The following is a 25,742-nucleotide window of genomic DNA, read 5'->3' as shown; positions in this document are numbered from 1 at the left end:
AAACTCTATATATACGGCTCGCTGAACTTCATTTCATTCTCACCACTTGTAAATTTTTTTTCGAATCATGTATGTTTTTTTTTAATGAAGTTGTTAATTTTTCCCGTTCGTATTCGTGTTGAAATTTTATTTCCGTAAACGTAAATTGCTTTATTTGTGAATTTGTGATTTTTTTTATTGCGGGAAGTCCTAGTGGGAAGGGCGATGAGAAGGGCGAATTGTGCAGGGGAAGTCCTAGTGACGTGGCAGTGGGATGGGAAGTCCTAGTGACGTGGCATGAGGTGTTTTTGGGAAGTCCTAGTGGATGTCCAATTGGGACATCCGTGCATTGGAGATGCTCTTACAATTTCATTTTCTTTTCCATTACATAAAACAATTTCATCTTTACATCATTTTTTTTTCAAAAAAAAAAACTCCACAAATCCATCAACGGTCAAGAATCGGAGATGATCCGAGCGTAAAGGAGCTCATTCCACGTGTCCGGCAATCCGGGGAGGCACCAGTGTATGCAGTCGGCGAACGCCGCCGGATCCGCCTTCTGCTCCGCCGTCAGAATCTTCCCCTGGCGGACCGTGTGCACCGCAGTGTGCGCGTCCTTCCGGTACTTCGACAGCCGGGTGATGTTGAGGAAACTCACCGGCACTCTCATCGCACCCGTCACCTCCGCCGCCGCCGCGAACAGCCTCCGGTCCGTCCCCACGTCCAGCGCCGCCGCGGTGTCGACGACCGGCGCTGTCTCCTTAGCGCATTTCACGCCCTCCGGGTTGCCCCAATCCATGCTCCTAACATAATTAATTGATTAATTAATTAAATAGCTTCATCAAATTATGTTAATTGTATAAATTAATTACTTGATGTGAAGAGGCGACATGCTCATGAAGAACACTTTGGTGCGGTTTGGATCAACGTTTTCGTCGACCCATTGCGACCACGTGTCGAGCACGCTTCTGTAGGCGGCCGGCCTTTCAACTTGGTCGTATTCGGTCGAGTTTTGGTCGAACAATCCTCGCCTATATCAAGGTTAAGGGCAGAAGATTAGCTTTTTAAGGAAAAAAATACCTCGAAAACAGACAAAATAAATGCTATAAAGTTATATTTATGGTCGATGGTGCTTCAGTTGACCCTTACGCTACGCTTGTCCACATCCACATGTGTTCTTGTTTCGCGTTACAAATACTTTTTCTGTCTCACTCCAAGTGATAGTACATTTTTCGTTTTGAATGTCACAATCTAATTGACACATTTTTCAAAATGGAAATATCATTATCTATACTTTATTGCACCAAACAAAAAAACAGTATAAAATCCTGTGGCGAATACGAAATGCTTCACTTAGAGTGGGACGGATGGAGGATACTGTATAAATTTGGTTATTGTAGAATGTAACTTACAGAATTTTCATGGTGGGGGTGTTCATCCACCAAATGTAAGTGTTGAAGATGAGATAGTCCACATTTTTCCAATTGTTGCCATGTTTTTGGATTGAGTTAGGCATGATGATGCGATCCAAAACGTTGTGCAAGTTAGGATCATCTGAGTTGGACTCTACCAAGAATGGGGCCCAATAGAACTCTACCGTGGCATTATAATCCTGCAGTAAACATATCAAAATTTAACAAATAATGACTTGGAATTAAAAAGTGTCACATTTTTTGGAAGGTGCTGCTGACATGGAAGTCTTAACTTGTAATAGTACTTGAGAAAGTGGGGGAAACTAACATTTATGGGACCAAAATTGTCACACAAGCAACAAACAATGAATTATTAGGTTTAGATAATGATTCAGACAGAAAGCTTTCCTTTAAATAGCAATAATTGTATTTGGGGTTAATGATATTTATCCTTATTAGTTATACAGAATTGTGATCAAAATAGAACTAATGCTAATGCAGAACCACAAAATCAAAACATGAAGGTTCATTATTAAATCACACGAAAATCATATTATTGATCGTTTTAATTAGTGATATCGATCAATTTCAAAGTTCGATATGAAATCGATAAAGGTAGTGAAAGTCAAGATACATTTGATTATTAAAGCCAAAAAAATTACTTACCTCAATTTTGAAAATTGACAAGGAACCAGTCTTGTTCAAGATCTTGCTAGATTGAGGGGCAACAGATTGCACCAAACAAATCATGGATTCCCACTGATTTCGATTCAACGAGTCCCCAACAAATACCATCCTCTTATTCCTCAACTTCTCAAGCAACAATCTTGGCCTAAACCTAAACCAAATCCAACAAAATTCATTAATTAGTTAATAAAATATTCAAGAAATTAGATTAATCTTACTTAGGCAGTGAGCAATCTCTTGGCTGCCATCTCCAATTCTGGTAAAAGGAGTCTCTCCTTCCGTTGCGGAGGCACGTGACCTGGGCCGTCAAGAACCGGCATTCATCCTCTCTGTAGAGAGGGTGGGTGACGTTATCAAACACCCAATTCCCGGTGAACAAATCGCACTCTTTGTCATTAGGGTTTTCGACTTCTCCGTCTTCCTCGAGGAATTCAGGCTCTTTCTTCCGGCCATCCCCGCCGTCTTCAGCAGTGGAATTAGCAACGTTAACTTCCTCCTCCACCACGGTTCTCGAATTCACCACTGTTTCAGTTTATTGAATTTCTAGGGTTTTGGAGGGAAAGAAGGGGAATTCGGGGAGGGACTCGTTGTAGATGAAGCAGGCGAGGATGAAGGCGGAGGCTAGGGCGATGAAGATCGGGAGGGTGGGGTCAGCCTTGCGGCCGGAGGAGGAGGCGGTGGGCTTCATTGAGGGTTTTGGTGATGAGAAATGGATTGATTTTGGGGGGATATATGGGGAAGGTTTGATGATTAGAGAAGCAAGGGGAGTGAGAAAGTGACTGAGTAGGGATTTTTTTCTTGTTACATAGACTTTGATGGAAAGGTTGCTGTTGTTGATGGTGATGGTTGATTGGTTTGTTTATTTTTCAAGAGAGGGATTTGGTGGAATGGGGGTGTCTTGAAAGGAAAGGGTTTTAGGTTGATGGTGGCGGGCTGGTTGTCGTTCTCACCAGCTTACTGTGCTAGCTAACTGCTCTGAGTGTGTGTGTGTGTGTTGGAATGGAAGAGAGTTAAGTTGAAGATTCGGTTGGTCAGCAATGTTGGTTTATGTCTGATAATGACAGATTCAGAAAACAGAACTTGTTGGGCTTGTGTTAGAAGGTGGAAGTGGTGCGACAATGGATCACGTAAGTGAACTCAGCTCGGAAAGTCGGAGATAGTTCCAAAACCTGATTTAAAGAATTTTTTCTGCTCTCATTGGTCGACGAAGGGGCCGGTCATCATTTTGTCATTAGTGTCAGGACACATAACTTGTGGGGCTGGTGTCGGAAGATAGCGGTCATCGTGGTAATGGAAGCCGATGGAGAATGAAGTGAACACAACACTGAAGTAGTGATGGCACTCAACCTGAGATAGTGAGGCTGACAAATGACAACGGATATAAAAATTGAATTTAATAGAGTTTTTCTTGAATTCAATGAATCATTATGGGGTTCCATGAGAGAGACATAAGTTTTTTTATTTGGTAAAAAGTTAAGTTAATTATTTTTAGTTGGTCATCTATATTATCTTCTATGCGCAAATTAATAGGGATCGCCTATTTGATCTATTTCGGTCCATTTCTCAAGAATTTCATGCTTTGATGTTTTGCATTTGATGATCTTAAGGTGATGATTTATATAAATATATATTTTGTTGGGAAATAGATGATGATTATATATGTAGTGGACTAATTAAGGGTCAAAAATTGCATCTCAATCATTGTCACTTATTTTACTACATATGATCAAAATTAATCAAAATTGGATACTACAAACTTTTATGGTACCTCTGTCAAGAGAATGCAATAATTATTATACTGTATTTTACACTGTCAAATACTAGTATTGTGCAACTTTCATTATTTAAACAACTAACCTCTATTTTCTTGCTATAAGAGCATCCACAATGGCGGCGAGCGCACCGGCTAGCCGATTCGCGGCGCTCGCCGGTCCGCTCGCTGAACCATTGCAAGCGGCGAGCGCCAAATCAGCCAAAAAATCGGCGTGCGCACACCGATTCTCGGGCGCTGGCCGATACGCTCGCCGATCGGTTGGCCGCCATTGTAGGCTCCCGAACGGCGAGCAATCGGCCAGCCAATTTTAATTTTTTTTATTTAATGTATTTTTTTATGAAACTCATTCTTGGTTGTTTCTCTTTTATAGAGACATCCTTGAATGTTTTATGTTCCACTTTCGATGTGGGACAAACTCATTCTTGGTTGTTTCTCTTTTATAGAGACATCCTTGAATGTTTTATGTTCCACTTTCGATGTGGGACAAACTCATTCTTAGTTGTGTTTTTTTAATTAATGTACTTTTTAAAATTTTAATATTATTATTGGGTTTTCCCATATCTATGTCGTAAATTTAATTCCGTATTTTGTGTGAGTGTTAATTATTTGTTTTATGTAATTTTGAGTGATGTGGCTAGGCTATTGCAGGGCTATTTGCTTGTCCTGATGATGTGGCAGAAAGATTTATAGTGCTGATGATGTGGCGGGAGGAGTTTGTGGCTGGGCTATTGCTGGGCTAAAGCCATTGTGGATGCTCTAAAATATTTATTCGACAAAGTAATTCCAACTCCCAATCTCCACACAATCTGCGTGGTTGACAAAAATCTAATAAAACCTCTTAACATCGTTAGAGTATGTGAAGTCAATCTGAATAAATTCATTTTTCATTTTTTTATAAGTTTATTAGTTTAATTATATTTATTAATTGCTATAATATAGGTATAGAACGTGTCACAAGGCCCATGCACATCACATTATTAAGTTAAAATGATCACATTATTGTATACCAATTGATCGATGAGTCATTATTAATTATAATACCCTTAATTACAAATTGTCACGAAAATTGAAAATCTTATTAAATCTAGAAAACTATTCTTTTGGTAACTTAGTTGCGATTGATCGGCCAACAACGAATATGAAGGGGAAAAAGAGAAAAAAAAATATTATAGTTATTAGGTGCTAGTTATGATTTTTTAATTAATTTTGAATGCCTAATTGTTAATTATGAGACAATGAAATCCTAATTTTCCTCGAGCAACAACCCAAGTTGATAAGTTGATATGTCATTAAGATTCTTAAAATTGATTAATTAAATCATAATCAATTAGTGGTAGCTTTGTGTTTGAGAAAAGTAAAGGTAAAGAAATCTTTGTATATATATGTACTTGAACTGTCTATGTATGTTATGCATATGTATATTCAACCTACATCTTGATATTTACTTTTCGTTGGATCCAAGTTATATTAGTACAAGAATTGGACTGTCTATGTTATACTATATACATATTCCACCAAACATCTTGAGATTCACTTTTCTTTTGAATAGATATGAGCTACTCCCTCTTTTCCGTGAATAGAAATCCCGTTTTTTCATTCCGGTCCGTGAATAGGATTCCCAGTTCAATTTTACTATAAATGGTAGATACGTCTCACATTCCACTTATAACTCCTCTCACTCATATTTTATTTAAAACTAATATATATAAGTGGGCAGTGGCGGACGCATAAATAAACGTTAGTAGGGGCTAAATTTTCATAATTTGACTATAAAATAATATTTTAGGTAATTTAGATTATTAATAGGGGCTTTTATATAATTATATATATATAATATGGATAAATTTTTAAAATTTATAATAAAAAAAGTTAAAAAAATCAATTCATTAGTGGCTAAAGCCCCTCCCCCAATACATGTAGTTTCCCAAGGGTAAGTGAGACCCATATTCCACTAACTATTTCTCATCCACTTTTTTTAACATTTCTTAAAACGCGCCAGAAATAAGTGGGACTTCTATTTGCGGACGGAGGGAGTAATACCTAATCTTGTAATATCACACATGATTAGTTTAATTTGGCTTATAAGTCTCACTGCTCCTCATACGTTGCACAAGGGTTAATATATAATATGAGTATGAAGTATTAATTTATTTTAAAATAATCAGTAATATTAATTTATAAGGTTATTTTAATTTAAATATCTAAAATGTTTAATTATTTATAAGTATATTTATGGATGTATGTATATTTATCACTATCCTGGTGATTTTAATAACCTTGATAGCAATTGTATCAATTCTATTATACTATTTTCAACTTACCAATTATATCATCACTTTTAAAATTACTTTTTCAACTTGTATATATTTAATTAATAGTTTTTGAGGTAATTATTTTTCAAAATAAAATTTAAAAGTGAAATATCACTAAGGATTTCAACTTAGTTTTTGACCAACATAATAGGAGTATAATATTACTCCACTAAGGATTACAATAAAATTATTATGATAAATTGACAAAATTTTAAATAAATTTGATTATTAACACATAATCATAAACATCTATTAAAATTCATGAAAAAATGATATGCTGCATATTTTATTTGAGTACCATTCGTGAACACTAATCTTGTTTAATGCACATGTAGCTTTATTTGTTTTTTTATACATATAGTTTAATTCTAATATTTAAAATTTATTGTTTTTGATTTGTCATTCTATTAATTTATTTGAAGTTATTGACAAAACGAACAAATTGAGCTCTTATTTTTATGAAACCTATTAAATTATTTATGTAAATAACAATTTTTAATAAATTATAATCAAACTAAATATATAAAACAGAATAAAAGTGCATTGAGCGAGATCGGTGATCACGGACGATATTCACATAATATACTTTTCCCTTTAAACTCAAGTATTACATAATCAAATATTATTGTGACAACTGAATATCCTCATCACTCAATCTAACACCATCATTTCCTAATAGTTCTTCGGAAAACAAAATACTATAGTAATTAACATTTTGTCCATATTTATCAATCCTTAAATCAATATAAATTAGGTGTGAACATTGAGAAAGCTGTTTTGAACAATTAATTCAAACTAAACATAACTCGTAGGATCAGTCACAATAAACATGTCGCACTCACCACTTTTCATTTTCTTTCTCCTCTTTATCACCTCCCATTGTGTCCATGGCCACCGAGGGGTGAAATATGAGATGTTTCGGGGCGCCCGCGGTGGCGCTCGGTGGAGCGGCTGCGGCGGTTAGTTGACAGCGACACGGTTCACGCACGCGCGATATCAAGAAAAGTGAGGTTCAAGGCGGCAAGTCCAGGAGATTCGGGACGAGCCATCTCCTGGCGAGCCGCCGCCGCAGGAGGTGGTGCTGATCGCCGACACGGGGAGCGACCTGACTTGGAGCAAATGCAGCCGCGGCGAGGTACAGGGCGGCCGTGTCTTCCACGCCGACCGCTCGTCGTCGTTCAGGACTTTTCCCTGCTCTTCCGCAGTCTGCAAGACTGATCTTGCTGATCTCTCGTCTCTCTCACGTTGTCCTTCTATGCTCGACCCATGCTCATATGATTACAGGTAGAGGTAGATATCTGCTCATAAATGTCTCGTTTTACTCATATTTTGTAATAAAATAAAAAATTAATTGCATACTCTATAGATCTTTCTATATGTGTCTTACTTTGACCTGACACGGAGTTTTTAAACTGTAACAAAAAAGTGAGTTGAAAAAGTTAGTGAAATGTGAGGTCTACTGTAAAAAATAGTAAAAATAAAATAGAATAATTCATATGAGACGAACCAATATAGAAAATTGAGAGTAAGTCATTTCTAGTTTATCATGTAACTAATAAAATTTAAAGTACTACTTCATCCGTCCTACAAAGATTGTCCCATGTTCCATTTTCGTCCGTCCCACAAAATTTGTCTCATTTCACTTTTTACCATTTTTGGTAGTTGACCTCATATTCCACTAACTCATTCTTACTCACATTTTATTATAAAACTATTATATAAAAGTAGGATCCACATTCCACTAACTTTTTCAACTCATTTTTCATTACATTTCTTAAAATCCATGCCCGGTCAAAGTGAGACAATCTTTATGTGACGGAGGGAGCCCTAATCATGAGTTTAAGAAATTCTCAAATTGTCTAATCTAATCAAAATTATTTTAGTTTTAAGTTTCTAAACCACAAAACAAAGTCGTTTAATTGTATACATCAGTCATATTAATACACATTTGCACCACTATTCATTGATAGTACCAGAATCTCAGGCCATCCACTACGCTGTCTCTATACCGTCCCTTAAAACGTCCCTTAACTACTATTTGACCGCTATTTGAGGGCCCCACTGTACTTTACTCCTCCACCCCTTAACTAAGGGACGGAACCTGCAACGCTCCGTCCCTTATTCCGTCCCTGAATTACTATTCATTCAATTTCATTTTTTATTTTTTTTCCAACCCAATTCAATCAAAACAAACACACTTCATTAAAATTAAAATAACATTACAGCAAAAAATAAAAATACAACTTAAAATAAAAAAAAAACATAATTAAAATCTTAAAAAAATATAAATGACATAATTTAAAATACAATTTTATATAGACATCCTTGAATGTTTTATGTTTCACTTTCGATGTGGGACAAAATCATTCTTGGATGTCTCTATAAAAGAGAAACAACTAAGAATGATTTTGTCCCACATCGAAAGTGAAACATAAAACATTCAAGGATGTCTCTATAAAAGAAGAACAACCAAGAATGATTTTATCCCACATCGAAAGTGAAACATAAAACATTCAAGGTTGTCTCTATAAAAGAGAAGCAACCAAGAATGACTTTGTCCTACATCGAAAGTGAAACATTAAACATTCAAGGTTGTCTCTATAAAAGAGAAGCAACCAAGAATGACTTAGTCCCACATCGAAAGTGAAACATAAAACATTCAAGGTTGTCTCTATAAAAGAGAAGCAACCAAGAATGACTTTGTCTCACATTGAAAGTGAAACTTAAAACATTCAAGGTTGTCTCTATAAAAGAGAAGCAACCAAGAATGACTTTGTCCCACATTGAAAGTGAAACGTAAAACATTCAAGGTTGTCTCTATAAAAGAGAAGTAACCAAGAATGACTTTGTCCTACATCGAAAGTGAAACGTAAAACATTCAAGGTTGTCTCTATAAAAGAGAAGAAACCAAGAATGACATTGTCCCACATCGAAAGTGGAACATAAAACATTCAATGTTGTCTCTATAAAAGAGAAGCAACTATGAATTTTTTTTGTCCCACATCGAAAGTGGAACATAAAACATTCAAAGTTGTCTCTATAAAAGAGAAGCAACCAAGGATGACTTTGTCCCACATTGAAAGTGGAACATAAAACATTCAAGGTTGTCTCTATAAAAGAGAAGCAACCAAGAATGAGTTTCATAAATTCGCAAGTCCATCAAATATATGTGGGCTATTACGAATTTGTTGTATTTATTTATTTGTAAAAATTATTTTTAAATATAAAAAACAATTTTTATAAATATAAAGTATTTTTTTTTAAATTCGATTTTTTTTTAAAAAAAATTGATTTATTGCGTCAGCACGTGACGACGCCCACTCGCGGGCCGGCGAGTGGGCGTCACGCACGTCGCCGGGTCGCGCCACGTCGCCTAGGTGCGTGGCGAGACGGCTGGTCGCTTGTCTCGGCGACACGGGACGCGGGACGGGACGGGACGGGACGGCGAGCTGCAACGCGTCGCACGACGGACCGTCTCTCCGGGACGGGTCGCGGGACGCCGGCGCGACGCGTAGTGGATGCTCTCACACTTGTTTGCCAACTCGACATTCCATTTGCCTGGGATAATTACCAACTTTGAAACTTGTGATTTGTAATTCAAATTTTGAAATATAACAAAACTGATCAAATCTTACCAAACTTCATCATTTTAAAAATAAGTTAACTATCCATTAATATTTCCACTGACATTCCTTCATTATACTCTCTTTTTAAATTGAATTAATAGCATCTAATCTGATTTTTTTTCTTCACATGACTAGCTACTCGGATGGCTCAGCCACTCTAGGCATATTCGCCAACGATACCGTCAGGTTCAGTGATAGGCTAGTTTTCGTCACTCGGAAACGATCACTTTTCGCACTTATTAGTTGAATATTTGCATGAAAAAAGATGTTTTTTGGCAGGGTATGGATCATTAAGTTCGGAAGCTGCTTAATGAAGGCGTGAAAAGGAAAACATGCAAGAAAGAGGGCAAAATGTGAAAAAATGGAAGAAAGTGTAGGAAGAAGGCAAAGAAGACTCAAACTGCCCAAGCTGTTGAACTGGCCAGTTTGAACCTGACGGGAAAATGACTAAAGCCACTTCCACACACTTATGAAGGAGGTATCCCACTTGCTACACACGCCCATTTCTTCCCTTGGAAAGTAAAAAAGAAAGGAAATATCTTTTATTGGATATATGTATTAAAAATACTTAACTTTCCAAGGACAAGAACCACTAGTCACTTTACCACTTAGCTTTACTTTAGTTTAGTTTTATTTCTCTCTCTAGGAATATTTCTCTCTTCCTTAAGAAGAGAGATTTCAACTTCAAGGCTGCCAAGATCTTTGTTCACCATGGGTTGAAGTAGTAGTAATTTAGTTGTAGTGTTTATTTTCTCTAGTTGCTTGTTCTTAACTTTGTAGTTCTTTTGCATAAATCTCACTCTTAGTTATTGTTGTTGTTCTTGTTTTAAAAGCTCATTTCAAGTAGTAATTTCTCTAAGTGTTTGTGTTTAATGTGCTTTAAGTTTAGCTCTTGTTTGAATTTCGGTTTTAGCTTGTTGTTTAGTTCTAGTGTTGGTTATGTTCTTGTTTAGTTAAAACTTCTTTCAAGCTTTGAAAATCAGTTTCTCAAGCATTTTCTTTTCACCATGTTTAAGTGTTCTTGAAGCTTCTTTCATCATGTTTAAGTGCTTTAGTTTTCAGCTTTTCATTTGATGTTTTCAATGCATGTTTAGGTAGTTTAATTGATGATTTGGTGTTTCTCTTGCTTGGTTAGTTATGTAGCAGCCATCTACTCTTTTGGTCCTCCATATTTTCGTGCCTTATGGTGTGGATTTAGGAGAGATATCAGGTTTTAGAAGTTAAGTGAAAGGACCATTAGTTGTAATCTTTTATCCAATGGTTTTACACCTTGGGTAATAGAAGCTGGGAGACAACAAGTACATGCTTTCATTTCACTTTTGGCAGCCCTTTTAGCTTAGTTAACCTCTGCACTCAACCTCCACTTACATGTGATTTAGTTTAGCTTTTAAGACTTAATTAGTTTAGCTACTTTTTAAGGTCACAATCCTAGTTTCTAGCTTCCTTTAGGTGATAACACTTAGTTTATTTTCCTTAGTCTTTTAACTTAGTCTCTTTTGCTCTCTAATCTTAGGCATGCTCATGCAAGTTGTTGCTCTGTTTTTATTTCCGAATGTTCTTATTTTCGCTAAGTGTTGTAATTTTCTCGCCACTGCTTTTATTTTCTCTGCCAAACTGCCCAGTTTATCAACTTGCCCAGTCTGCGTTCCTGTTTAAATACTTTCTTTTACTTGCATGTTATTTTCACTTTTAGTTCCCAATCTTAGCTTAAGTTTTATTTGCATTTCGTAGTTTAGTTCCCACCCCAATTTAGAGCGTGGCGGCATCGCCAAAACCTTTCTAAGTGTGGAAATACATAACGGATGCTACCGTTCCTCGTGGGTTCGACACCCTAACTTACCATATGCTAATTAATAGTATGTTGGAAAGTGGGAACTTATAAATCTTGTTGAATAGGAAGGGACACGCGCTTACGACACGCGTACGAAACCCCGTCCTTTCAAATGGCGCCGTTGCCGGGGAACGGTGTTGTTGTCTCGTTATGTATTCCTACATTTATTGTATATAGTTTTTGACTTGTTTTTTTGTTGTTGTTTTCTTTTTTTCTCTTTATTTTATTTTTAGTTTATGAGCAGGTCCTCTTCTCCAAGGCTGCTGTTTGATATTGAAATCGAGAAAACGGCGAAGAGGTTGCACAAGGACGCACGTTTGACAAAACAAGCTGAAGCTAGGCTTTATGCCCTGGGCAGTCCGTGTACTTGCCCTGTTCACCAGACTGCCCAGTTTGAAGAGTCGGAAAGTTAAGAGTGAACTGACGAGGAAACCTATTCAAGAGGCAATGATGAGAGTGGTGCGCCATTAAAGGGAATCATGGATCATTTCACAGATCCTTACGATCATGGATGGGGTGATTACTCCTATTTTGAATGGACCAATTCGAACCAACAATATCAAGGTCCACCACCACAAGTACATCACCAAGCTTTCCAAGGGCCATACGAAAATCATGTTTATTGGCCTCCCGATCAAGAAGAATTCCCTCCGTGTTTCCAGCCACAAGAACTCGGCCAATATCAATCAAATCATTCGCCAATGCCGCCCATGTGCTTAGAAGATATGATGGATGATCTAATCACATCCCAACAACTCATGCAAAACAATTTGCAAGCCAATTACAATGTGGTGCATGAGATGCAAGACGAACAATATGAGCAAATGATTAGTTTTGATCATCTTGCATGCCAAATGGCACAATTGATGACTTGCATCAATGATATGCGTGGGAATGGTGGAGGAATTCCGGCTCAAGTGCAACCACCAAGAGAGGAGAACCTTAATCAGATTACCCTTAGGTCCGGGCAAGAGTTGAAAGCATCATTCAACAATAACTCAAATAACGGACCGAGGGAATCATTGGAACAGGGTCCCAGACTGCCTAGTGCAACACACTGCCCAAGTCAGGTGATTGCTTGGTTTGAAGATGAAGAGGATAGCGATGAGGAGACTGAAGAGAAAATCATCATTCAATCCGATGGGCCTATACCCATACCTTTGAGACCAGAAAAGGCTATCACGAAGTGGTGCAACAAAATGGAGCATGCAAAATCTGCCAGTAACCTGCCCAATCCAGACGAACTGCCCAGACAGTGCAACCTGCCCAGTCTTAGGGCAGAAGAGGAATTGGTGTCGTCGGAAGTTCGGCCTCCAAAATTGGAATTGAAGTCGCTGCCTACTAACCTCAAGCATGTCTGCTTTGGGGAAAATGACACTCTCCCCATTAGCATTAATAGTGATATGGAAAATGGCCAAGGTGAAAAGTTGATCAAAGAGTTGAAAGGTCCCGACTTTCTTGATGCCGAGTTTTTGCAAGATATGTATCCATTGCCCTCCATTGAAGAAAACGTTGAGCTCAAAGAATTTAGTGAATGCAAGTTATTCAACACTCAAGGGCTTAGTGATGAGGAGATAGAGGCTGAAATAATGACTTGGTGCAAGAAGAGGAATCACACAAACCCACCTGAGAGATGTAAATTGTCTGATCCTAAGGAACTGCCCAGTCAGAATAAACTGCCCAGTCCAAGAGTGGAAGAAGAGTTGCGATCATTGGAGATTCATCCACCTAAATTGGAGCCGATTGCATTTCCTTCCAAACTCAAATCTTTGGGAAAAAATGACACCATTTCCATGATCATCAATAGTATCTTACACAAGAGTCAAGAAAAAGAGCCGATCAAGGTTTTGAAGAGGCATAAGGAGGTGACCGGTTGGACTTCGACCGACGACATCGTGTGTATAAGCCCCGATGTTTGTGTGGTTTACATGAGTTCAGAGAAGGGTTCTAAACTCTATAGGGACCCTAAAAGGAAGTTGAATGCGTCTACTTGGAAGGATTGGAAAGCAAGATTTGATGATGTTTTTTTGGAAGAACACATGTATCCTGCCCAGTTTGTTGAACAGGGCAGTCTGGATGCCAAAGTGGATAAAGTAGTTGAATCTGAAGGAGCCGCCAACCCAGCACATGAGGCTGGGATCGAAACCCAAGGAGGCAGCTGCACCAGCTCCGCCACCATCTGCCGCAACAGCCCGTACCCCCCGCAAATGGCGGGGGAGGTGATTTCTATCCAACCCTCTCTTTTATTTGTTGTGTATATATGTTGTGTGTGTGATGTATGTGTTTACTTAAAGTTTTTTGGTGTTGGCCTTGTCGGCCTTGTTTTGCATGTTTTGTGGCTTTGCCGGCCTTTGTAATTGTATTTCGTGTTGTTAGTAATCTCTCTCTAAACACTTGGTCTACTTGCTCTCGAGCAAGCAATGCCCAAGTGTGAGGAGGCGGGATTCTTGTGTGTTGTTCTTGGCTTTCTAAGTTTTATGTGATGTGTTTCCTTTTTCAACATTTTAACCAAACTTGCTTGAGGGCAAGCAAGGTCTAAGTGTGAGGAGGGGGTTTGTTTCGTTGTTTGGTCGTGTTGGTGTTGTGTCGTTTTTGTAAAGAGTTGTGTTTTATCTTTTTTTCAAGCCTTGATGCATGATTTGGTAATGATCTCCCTATTGAATCGTAGCACAAAAAAAGAGAGACTTGCTTTGTTTTGAAAAATCTATTCAAGAACTTGTGGTTTTGATTGAATGAAGTTGAGTACGATGGAAATGTGAAGCACTATCACTAGCATAAAAACCCATAAATGGTAAGGTTCAAAGCCTCAAAGTAGAACACTTTCTACATGTTTTCGAGCATGGAATGACATTGCATTGCATGATAGTTGATATCGCTTGGTCACTATGACATAGATAGAGGGCACTAGGAAAGCCAAATTGAGCCTTATTCTTTGTGATTACATCAACCGAAAAGAGCTACCCCTAGTTGCCATTTTGAAACCTTGAGCCTACATTTCTTTTCAAGTTAGAAAATGGTTTCCCTCTTGTGCAAAATAAATGTGCTTAGTTGCTCCTACATGATCACCACATTTTGGAAAAGAGATTGCATTTGTGAACTTCCAAACAAATCTGTCTCCCCCCACCAAAAAAGAAAAAAAAACGGTGGCTATCATGAAAAGAAAAAGAGGAAGAAAAAAGAAGAAGAAATGAAAACACAAGAAGAAAGACAAAGAAGAAACAGAAAAAGAAGAAAAAAGGAAGGAAGCTAAACAAAGAGAAATTGGCAAGGAAAGAGTGGGAAGGTAGATCGAAGAAGAAAAAAGAAAAAAAAAGATGAAAAAGAAGAAGAAGAAAGTGAAGCGCATCTCTAGTGTTGGTTTGATCATGGGTGATTGTGTTTGGAGTTTCTAGTACCTCTTTGAAGAATAAGCACAAGTTTTTTTTGTTGTACTACACTCACTAGCTTATGACCCCTAGGATCTAACCGACAATATTTAAATGGTCCCAAGCCCCATTACATCCCGTACAAGACCCTCTTGAGCTACATGTGATAAAGTGATATCTCCTTGATTGCATCTTCGTCAGTATTATTGAGAGAATGGTCCTTACATTTTGAGAGGGATAGGGAGTGAATCTTTTGCTTGTGATATATGCTTAACTATCTTGATGAGACCGACGGTTGGAACCACATTGTTCGATGAAAAAAATTATGTTTTAAAAATCTGTTTTGAGCTTGGTCCTTGGGGGATCATTACGCTTTTCATACAACTTGCTTGTTTTGTCTATCATGTGTTTCTCGAGTCGTTGTGTTTGTTTGTGTTTAGTAAATGTCTTTGTGTTATATTTTGTTTTAGTTAGTGTGTGTGTGTTTGTCTAGAAAGTAGAGGGAAGTGACTTAAACTAGCAATTGAGTAAAATGTCCAACTACATACTTGGGACAAGTATGATCCAAGTGTGAGGAGGTTTGATAGGCTAGTTTTCGTCACTCGGAAACGATCACTTTTCGCACTTATTAGTTGAATATTTGCATGAAAAAAGATGTTTTTTGGCAGGGTATGGATCATTAAGTTCGGAAGCTGCTTAATGAAGGCGTGAAAAGGAAAACATGCAAGAAAGAGGGCAAAATGTGAAAAAATGGAAGAAAGTGTAGGAAGAAGGCAAAGAAGACTCAAACTGCCCAAGCTGTTGGACTGGCCAGTTTGAACCTGACGGGAAAATGACTAAAGCCACTTCCACACACTTATGAAGGATGTATCCCACTTGCTACACACGCCCATTTCTTCCCTTGGAAAGTAAAAAAGAAAGGAAATATCTTTTATTGGATATATGTATTAAAAATACTTAACTTTCCAAGGACAAGAACCACTAGTCACTTTACCACTTAGCTTTACTTTAGTTTAGTTTTATTTCTCTCTCTAGGAATATTTCTCTCTTCCTTAAGAAGAGAGATTTCAACTTCAAGGCTGCCAAGATCTTTGTTCACCATGGGTTGAAGTAGTAGTAATTTAGTTGTAGTGTTTATTTTCTCTAGTTGCTTGTTCTTAACTTTGTAGTTCTTTTGCATAAATCTCACTCTTAGTTATTGTTGTTGTTCTTGTTTTAAAAGCTCATTTCAAGTAGTAATTTCTCTAAGTGTTTGTGTTTAATGTGCTTTAAGTTTAGCTCTTGTTTGAATTTCGGTTTTAGCTTGTTGTTTAGTTCTAGTGTTGGTTATGTTCTTGTTTAGTTAAAACTTCTTTCAAGCTTTGAAAATCAGTTTCTCAAGCATTTTCTTTTCACCATGTTTAAGTGTTCTTGAAGCTTCTTTCATCATGTTTAAGTGCTTTAGTTTTCAGCTTTTCATTTGATGTTTTCAATGCATGTTTAGGTAGTTTAATTGATGATTTGGTGTTTCTCTTGCTTGGTTAGTTATGTAGCAGCCATCTACTCTTTTGGTCCTCCATATTTTCGTGCCTTATGGTGTGGATTTAGGAGAGATATCAGGTTTTAGAAGTTAAGTGAAAGGACCATTAGTTGTAATCTTTTATCCAATGGTTTTACACCTTGGGTAATAGAAGCTGGGAGACAACAAGTACATGCTTTCATTTCACTTTTGGCAGCCCTTTTAGCTTAGTTAACCTCTGCACTCAACCTCCACTTACATGTGATTTAGTTTAGCTTTTAAGACTTAATTAGTTTAGCTACTTTTTAAGGTCACAATCCTAGTTTCTAGCTTCCTTTAGGTGATAACACTTAGTTTATTTTCCTTAGTCTTTTAACTTAGTCTCTTTTGCTCTCTAATCTTAGGCATGCTCATGCAAGTTGTTGCTCTGTTTTTATTTCCGAATGTTCTTATTTTCGCTAAGTGTTGTAATTTTCTCGCCACTGCTTTTATTTTCTCTGCCAAACTGCCCAGTTTATCAACTTGCCCAGTCTGCGTTCCTGTTTAAATGCTTTCTTTTACTTGCATGTTATTTTCACTTTTAGTTCCCAATCTTAGCTTAAGTTTTATTTGCATTTCGTAGTTTAGTTCCCACCCCAATTTAGAGCGTGGCGGCATCGCCAAAACCTTTCTAAGTGTGGAAATACATAACGGATGCTACCGTTCCTCGTGGGTTCGACACCCTAACTTACCATATGCTAATTAATAGTATGTTGGAAAGTGGGAACTTATAAATCTTGTTGAATAGGAAGGGACACGCGCTTACGACACGCGTGCGAAACCCCGTCCTTTCATTCAGCCTCGCCAAAGGGAGGGAGGCGAGGCTGAACGACGTCCTCGTTGGCTGCAGCAAGTCCGTCCGCGGCCAAAGCTTCCAAGTCGCGGACGGCGTGATGGGGTTGGGATACAGCAACCCCTCACTGGCCGTGAAGGCCGCGGGGAGGTTCGGGGGGCAAGTTCTCGTACTGCCTCATCGACTCCCTGAGTCCCAGGAATGTTTCAAGCTCTCTCATATTCGGCTCCATCCAACATCTCCGTGGCCCAAATGCAGTACACGTGGCTCGTGCTCGGCGTGATCAACCCGTTCTACGCTGTCAGCGTCAGAGGCATCCCAGAAATGGTTTATTCTTTCTTAATTTGATTGAGAGATTTATGCAGAGATGTTTTATAATAATAACAAAATAAATAATACTTACTAATTGGTGATTTTAATAATCTTGATTGTACTCTTTTGCAATGATTTAAAATCTGATGAAATGTGTATTTCCCAATTCTAACCCATTCAATACAATAAAATTGTCTTTTAATTATAATTCCTTGAGTTACAATAAAGAAGAACAACAAAGATATAGAAATGAAATAGGCATAATATTAAAGCTATACGACACGCCATGTCGCTCAACCCTTGCTTTTATCACTAAGTTAATCTTGCTTGTTTTGTAAATTTGCTATCTATTTGTGTTTTATTTGAGAAATTGAGTCCTTTTTTTATCAGGCAGTGAGACTTTTGTTGTTTTGAACTATTTTTGGTTATGGTCTCTTTTATATGAATATTTTGGACTTGTTTATTGTATTCATTATTTAATATTTTATTTTTAAATCTTTTGCTAAAACAACGTCGTATTGAGTATCATCAAAATCATTATATGCACACGCGACACTATACAATTAACCAAGGCTTGACAAACTCTGTGATTTAAATGTCTACTATCTCAATTTATACATCTATGACATTGGATTCTCATACTATTATATTAAATAAATGACTCTGTCTATTAAAAAGAACACAAAATATAAAGATATTTATATATCAAAGGTCCTATAAAACATCAAGCCCGTCTAGCTCAGTTGGTAGAGCGCAAGGCTCTTAACCTTGTGGTCGTGGGTTCGAGCCCCACGGTGGGCGTTTTATTAATTTTCATAATATAATGTGAAATTAATATTTCCAACTTCTATAAAAGTTGATCAAATTTCAATTTTTCATGCAAAAATCATACGTAAAGTTGTTTGTATAAATCCAAATTGTATTTTAACTAATTTTAAAGTTGTTTTTAATCCATCAATCCCAATACTATATATTGAATGGCCATCAATTCCACTGTCCCAACAAACCTAATGATAATATCAATAGTTAAAAAAGAGCCCAACTAATTCATAAGGTGGATATGTCCTAAACTATCATTTAAGCAAATCCTATAACGAATTATTAGTCCCATATTCATATTCTTTCATCGGATTCAAAACCTCAAAATGGCAAAATTTTTAAAGTCGATTTTATTCATCGTCGTCCTCGTTGCTCTTGCATCAGGTATCAAGTTGATATGTGATAATAGTCTTTTAAATCATAATTATGTAAATTCGTATAAACAACCCATTTTAGTGATGCTCAAAACAACACCGTTTCATCAAAATAAACATTTTTTTTATTGTCTTTTCCTTCCTCTTGTATTTAATGAAACAACGGTAATATTGAGCAGCACCACCAGAAGATGTCGCTTGTACACAAATGAGACAATCAAGAAATATTGAAATTTCGTTATTTAATGCTCTGTTTTCAAACCTTTTGGCGATGCTCAATATGAATAGTTTCATTAAAATAAGTTTTTTTTTTTCTTTTAGCATTTTAATGAAATAACACCACAGTTTACAACACCAAAAGACATCGTTTGTGTATGGATGAGGCAAGGAAAATTGTAAATGTGTTACTTAATATTCTGTTTTCAGACCATAAGGAATTGACCAGAATGCTTAGAACATCATAATTTAAATGTCTATTATCTCAAGTTATAATTCCATAATATTGGGTTCTCATATAGAAAATTGAATGACTATTTTCCTAATACGTTTCAGATTGTTTGGTTCATGGAGCTGTGTGCAGAAAAAATCATCCTATTCATTGTGACCCAAAAGATACTGAATTTTGTGTTCGAACATGCAAGAAAATAGTTGATCCATCACCTGGTGAATGGAGCTTTTGTGATACAGATGATATAAACAATACATTTTGTGCTTGCGCATTTCCATGCAGTGGTGGATTGCCCCCGAAGATGAAGAGGCCCGAAAAACGATAAAAAATTAAATGTAATAAACCCTCAGTCCCGTTAAAAATGAAATGTTTTCCTTTTTCGATTGTCCCATTAAAAATGAACGGTTTTCGTACTATTAGAAGCATTAGATGATGAGTTCGATCCTCCCTTACAACGTCGTTATTTCTATGTTTCACTTTTTTATGTTTTCTTCTTATTTTTTTAATTTGCACATAATCCATATCTCTTTTTCTTCACTCAATAACTATTTTACGTATCTCTACTTTTATTACTTCGTATAATTCGTTCACTCTTAATAGTTATTTTTCGTTCGTGCAAATCTGACTACCAATGCTACAATCGCTTTTGGCAACATCAACATAAAAAATCACAGTTGTTAACAGTCGTTTGAGCCCTCCAACATTAATTCCTAGCTTCATCACTGAATACTTCAATGTATCTTATATAATAAATAATGCACAAGTATGCCTATTTATAGTGAAATAAAAATACTTTATAGTTTTGGCAATTCATCAAACAAAAACACTTGTCATAACCAAACAAAAATCTCAACTAACCTATCATAACTTAACCAATGCTTCGCCTTGTCCAATAAATCAAATAATGTTGGCAATTGAAACATAAAATGAACATAAAAAATATCTCACATCGGTGTACACAAAGAGCTTAATCCACTATATAAGTCTCATGGGCCTCTCCTCCTATCACCAATTGATTTTAGGATGGAACCCACGGATTTCTATCAAATACTACCCAACTATGTGTATGATTTCTCTTTAATTAATAACCACGACGTCAAAGTAAGATATCTTTTAAATTCGTAAAATAAATTTTAAAATATTAATACTTCATTTGTCTAGTTATTTACAGGGATAGTATGTATTTACATCACAAAATTTTTTAGCCAGTCCCTTAACGTTTGAAAACAGAAAATTAAATGACGATCGATGTTTGAATTATTTTTTAATTGTCATATCGCATACAACTCCAATCTGGCCACCAATTTCTTTGGCATAATATGATAATCACCATTTCTTTGGTTACCCAGTTCGATCCCATGTAGAGCTTGTTTGTTTGTCAAACTATTAATATTTGTTAATCAATTTAATTTAATTAAATAACTAATTCGCATAATAATTAAACTATCTAATTGAGGTAATAATTAAGGTAAGATTTTGCTAATTAAATTTTTAGTTAATAAAATAATACTCCGTAATTTTTAGTAGTAATCACTATTAAAATATAATCTACAATTTAATAGTCAACTTAAGATTTTCCAAATAAGTTACTGATCGAGACGAGAACATGATTATAGTCGTTATATAATAATGATTCATAATTTTAATAATTACGTTAAACTTTTACTCAAATTTATGAATTGATGAAATAATATAATAGTCATAATAAATAAATAATTTAATAATAAATATGATTACTAGTATAATTTAACAATAAATAATGGGACTCTACTAGTATAAATATTGTATAAATAAAGTTATTTTGTTATTAATATTATTATTAGGAATTATTAATAATTTTAAATTATAATATATTTTGATTTGAGCATCATATTTGATTTTATTCGTTGGGAGTCTGCCTAAACCCCGTCCATACTGGGTGTTTTTGATTAAAAAAATCCCTTCACAATCAAATATAATTAATAATGACAGTTAAATATCTTCACCATTCAATCAAAGAGTATCAAAACGTGATGGATCTTATTTCTTAGGCAGATAAAATATTACCATTCTTTCCAAATTTGTTAACATTATTTCTATAAATGCATAAGATTGTTCCTTACATTCTAGTAATAGATTCGAGGAAAATAAAATTATTACAATGAGATCGTCGCACCATCGGAATATTTAGTAAATCCACTACCCAATGAACCTAATTAATAATCAATTCATTCCTAATGTCGATATGTCCTAACTACTATTTACGCAAATTCTAAAATGAATAATTAGTCCCATCTTTCAAAACAACACAAATGGCTAAATTTTTGAAGTCGATTTTGTTTATCGTCGTCCTCGTTGCTCTTGCATCTGGTATCACATTTGATTTCAATTTTTAAATATATACTTTTATCCTTTCTTTTGTCTTTGATTTGTTGATTTTTAGTAGTACTTTTTATTACATTAAAAATAAAAAATGTTCACCAGACTCTTCTCTATATTATTGACTCTTTGTTGACCCTTTTTTTGTTCGTTTTAGATTGTCTGGTTTGTGGAATGTCATGCAAATTGGGCACGGATATTCAATGCGACAGAAATAATGATTCCTTTTGTGTTACACCATGCCAAATTGCAGTTAGTCCATATCATCTTCAATGGAGCTTTTGCAATGCAGATATTATATCCAGAACTTATTGTGTTTGTGCATATGAGTGTTGATTGCCCACGAAATCAGAGGGGGCGGAATAAGAGTTTAAATGTAATACTTCAATGTATTTTTTATACACAAGTGTATTCTACAGCTTCAAGGCGTTTCAATTCGGACGTTGTTTTGCAAAAGTGATAATAATAAATAGTTAGAATGTAGAGAAAGTAAAATAAATAAGAGAATAATATATATATGACACTCTTCTAGAATATTATCTCTCTTACTTACTTTTTCTTCACTCTAACTATTTATTATTATCTTTGCAAAACAATGACCGAAAAGAAACATCTCACTTGTAGTGGACAGAGGGAGAAATACAAATACTTGTCATTCGGTAAATGAATATTTCAGTTAACTTTAAAATCACAACCTAACCAATAATCTATTATCTTAATTACTCCCATCTTATTGTTTTATGAAATGATTCCAAAATCTAGTTGGCCTCTATGTCATTGTGTAGCTCAACTTTAAATTGTTTCATTTAGTTGGATAATTTGATAGTTTCGCTTTGAAGTCACAGTTTCAATTGGTGTTTCTAATTACTACTAGTATATCCTTAGAAAACGACAATTAATTACAAATATATGCAGCTTTTAGTAGAATGTTAAATATATTTACTAAAAATAAAAATAATTGAATGGAGATTTTAATTGCATGCGTCCATTATAATAAAATGAGATTTATTATAAAATGAAAAAGGCTCGAGCCAGGCAGCCAACAAGCAGCGAGCAAAGTTGAAGACAAGCGGCCAAAAGTCAAGACGCAAAACCGAAAACAGAGAGCACAACAACACCTCAGTCAAGTTATAACAACAGAAATGCTAAACTCTAAACACACAAAGAACCAAAGTAACATCACTCGTTTATTTTAATGAAACAATATTATTTTGAGTATCATCAAAAGACATTATTTTATATATTAATAGAATAATTGAGAAATATTAAAACTTATCAATTAATATTATATTTTTAAATATTATTTTACTGGCTAAATTTTATAAAATTTCATGATTTAAGTGTCTATTATCCAGAGATATGATCAATTGTTAATTCAGCTAACTACAACTAATTTAAATCTGTAAGATTAGTAGAGATCTAGTGATCTACAAATTATCATGTGTAATTTCGTTTCATTATTATTTAAATTAAAAGATAAGAAAACTACCAAAATTAGGGATTTTGATCAAAATATCAATATAGTATATTAAACATATCAATACAATTCATTGAATATGTCAACACAATTTAGCATTGACATTTTATATGTATTATATTGACATATTATGATAGTTATATTGACATTGAACTGCTACCCAAAATATACGAAAATTGATGTTTTTTTTTCTAATTTTGACATCGGAACATATACAAGTGAGATCTCGTTAGAATCCTTATAAAATTATCTTAATTTGATATATGTTATGTAAAAAACTAATTTAAATTGAGATATTTATAATCATTTAAAGTTTTGAGATATTTTTTAAAAGATAGTTATAACTAACTTTTTGTTAATTGACATTAATAACTTTAATTGATATTTTTTTACACTATATTGATATTCGTAGATGAATGATCTTGTGCCTTGATTTAATGATAAAATGTCTACCATTTAGTTGTAGTTAGGAATTTAAGAGGGAGTTAGCAATATAACACACCTCCTATTATCCATATATATAAATTATTGAAAGGGGAGCGGTATATTGCTAACTCAATACTTAATTGCTAACTACAACTAAATAATAGCATTTAGATATTCAAATTAAGGGTCTAGATCATTAGCACCGGAATGTCAATACGATCAACCAAAAACGTCAGTAAGGGTATTAAGGTCAATTTACAACAAATTAGTTGTAATTAACTTTTGAAAAATATCCTATAACTTTAAAACGCATATAACTTTCTCGATTCAAATTATTTTTTCGCACAACATTTATCAAATTAAAGATAATTTCATAAGGATTATAACGAGATCTCACTTGCATATGTTCCGATGTCAAAATTTGAAAACAATTTCGAAAATTTTCAATTTTTTCGTACAACAACAAATGTCAACATGATATATAAAATATGTCAATATAATACATGTAGAATGTCAATATAAGCTATGCGTTAACATTCTCAAAGCTTTGTGTTGACATTTTCAAAGCATTGTGTTGATATATTCGAAACACTATATTGACATTTTTATCCAAAACCTAATTTGATAGTTTTTTTTATCTTTTTCGATTTAATTAATAAAAATGAAAATTATACGTGGCATAGTGTAGACCACACGTTTTCTTAAATCCTATGGTCTTAAATTAGTTATAGTTATCAATTAAATAATGAGTTAGCAATGGATCACTCTTCTTATTGATATATGTATTTCTTATGTTTCTTTATAATTGGCAAAATTGTGATATTAATAATATTTAAATTTGAATTATACCACAAATTCAATTTAAACATCATTTAATATAATTATTTCATATCCGCATAGCAAAAGAAAATAAGACTATAAAATTATAACACGCTAGTATCAGTATTTTGCAAACTACTCATATTTGTGACATACTGTACATATTTTGTTACGATGAGCAATTGTGAAAACCATATAGGATATTGATCCCTAAAATTACGAATTTTGCCCCAAATTTGGTATTTCCCATGAACTTTAAAATTGGTTTAGAATATAAAAAACTTTGCACTTTGTTTGGTATCCCAAATTGACACAAATAAGATATTTTCATCAAAATCTTATTTTACGTGGGCAACCGTGATGCGTTTTATGAAATTTTAAACCACTTTTTAAGTTCATAACAAGTATGATAAAAAATCACGTAGAAAAACACATTGATTTAGTTGTGTCAAGTATGATAAAAAAAAAAGCCTCGTAAGTTAGTCAAATATGGTGATAGACATGCAGTGAGAAATACCAAACAAAGTGCAAAGTTTGTGATATTCTAGACCAATTTAATGTTTATGGGAAACACCAAATTTTGGCCAAAGTTCATGATTTTAGAGACCAATATCCCTAATAAGAATTCCAATATATTAAGCTTATCTTTAATTCCATGTTATATTAAAATATATCATTAAAATTTCAACATCCATTTCAGTGCTTAACAAAATTCAAGACCTGTATTCTAATCCAAACTTCATGCTTTTTTTTACTAATTTTAAAATTGTTAATATCCTTCAATCGCAATAGTAAATATTGATTATGGCCATTAATTCCACTATCCCAACAAGCCCAATCTCAATAGTTAACAAGAACCCAACTAATTCATAAGGTAGATATATATGTCCGAAACTAGCGAATTCCATAACAAATTATTAATCCCATATTCATACACTGCCACTGGATGGATTCAAAACCTCAAAATGGCAATTTTTTTGAAGTCGATTTTATTCATCGTCCTTGTTGCTCTTGCATCAGGTATCAAGTTGATATATGATAATAGTCATTTAAATCGGAATTATGTGAAATTCGTGTAAAATGAGTCTTTTGGTAATGCTCAAAATAACATTATTTTATTAAATTAAATATATTTTATTTTCTTTTCCTTATTATTCTTTTCCTTATTATTCTTTTCTAATGAAACAACGTCGTATTGAGCGGCATCACCAAACGACGTTGTTTGTACACAAATGAGAAAATCAAGAAATATTGAAATTTTGTTATTTAATGTTCTGTTTTCAGACCTTTTGACGATGCCCAGTATGACACCGTTTATTAAAATAAGTTTCTGAAAATGTACAACTCCAAAAGACGTCATTTGTGGACGGATGAGGGAAGAAAATTTGAAAAT

General features: G+C 34.8%; 1 protein-coding gene and 1 non-coding gene across 2 annotated transcripts; one reads left to right on the top strand and one right to left on the bottom strand.

Annotated features, from left to right (window-relative positions):
• Positions 1-340: 340 nt before the first annotated feature.
• On the bottom strand, positions 341-2,610 carry LOC121774561 (protein ESKIMO 1-like; the record flags this gene model as incomplete). The annotated part of the gene is made up of 5 exons (XM_042171410.1): positions 341-782; positions 852-1,010; positions 1,392-1,591; positions 2,058-2,229; positions 2,297-2,610. Coding segments are annotated over 5 exons (1,194 nt in total), but the record flags the coding sequence as incomplete, so codon positions are not given.
• A 15,746-nt stretch (positions 2,611-18,356) lies between these two features.
• TRNAK-CUU lies at positions 18,357-18,429 on the top strand. Its single transcript has one exon. It is a non-coding gene; the product is annotated as a tRNA-Lys (tRNA).
• The last annotated feature ends 7,313 nt before the right edge of the window (positions 18,430-25,742 follow it).

The sequence above is a fragment of the Salvia splendens genome, chromosome 17, assembly GCF_004379255.2.
Source record: "Salvia splendens isolate huo1 chromosome 17, SspV2, whole genome shotgun sequence".
Taxonomy (NCBI): Eukaryota; Viridiplantae; Streptophyta; class Magnoliopsida; order Lamiales; family Lamiaceae; genus Salvia; species Salvia splendens.
The sequence above is the reverse complement of the archived record's forward strand: the minus strand, read 5'-3'. Positions and strand labels throughout refer to the sequence as shown.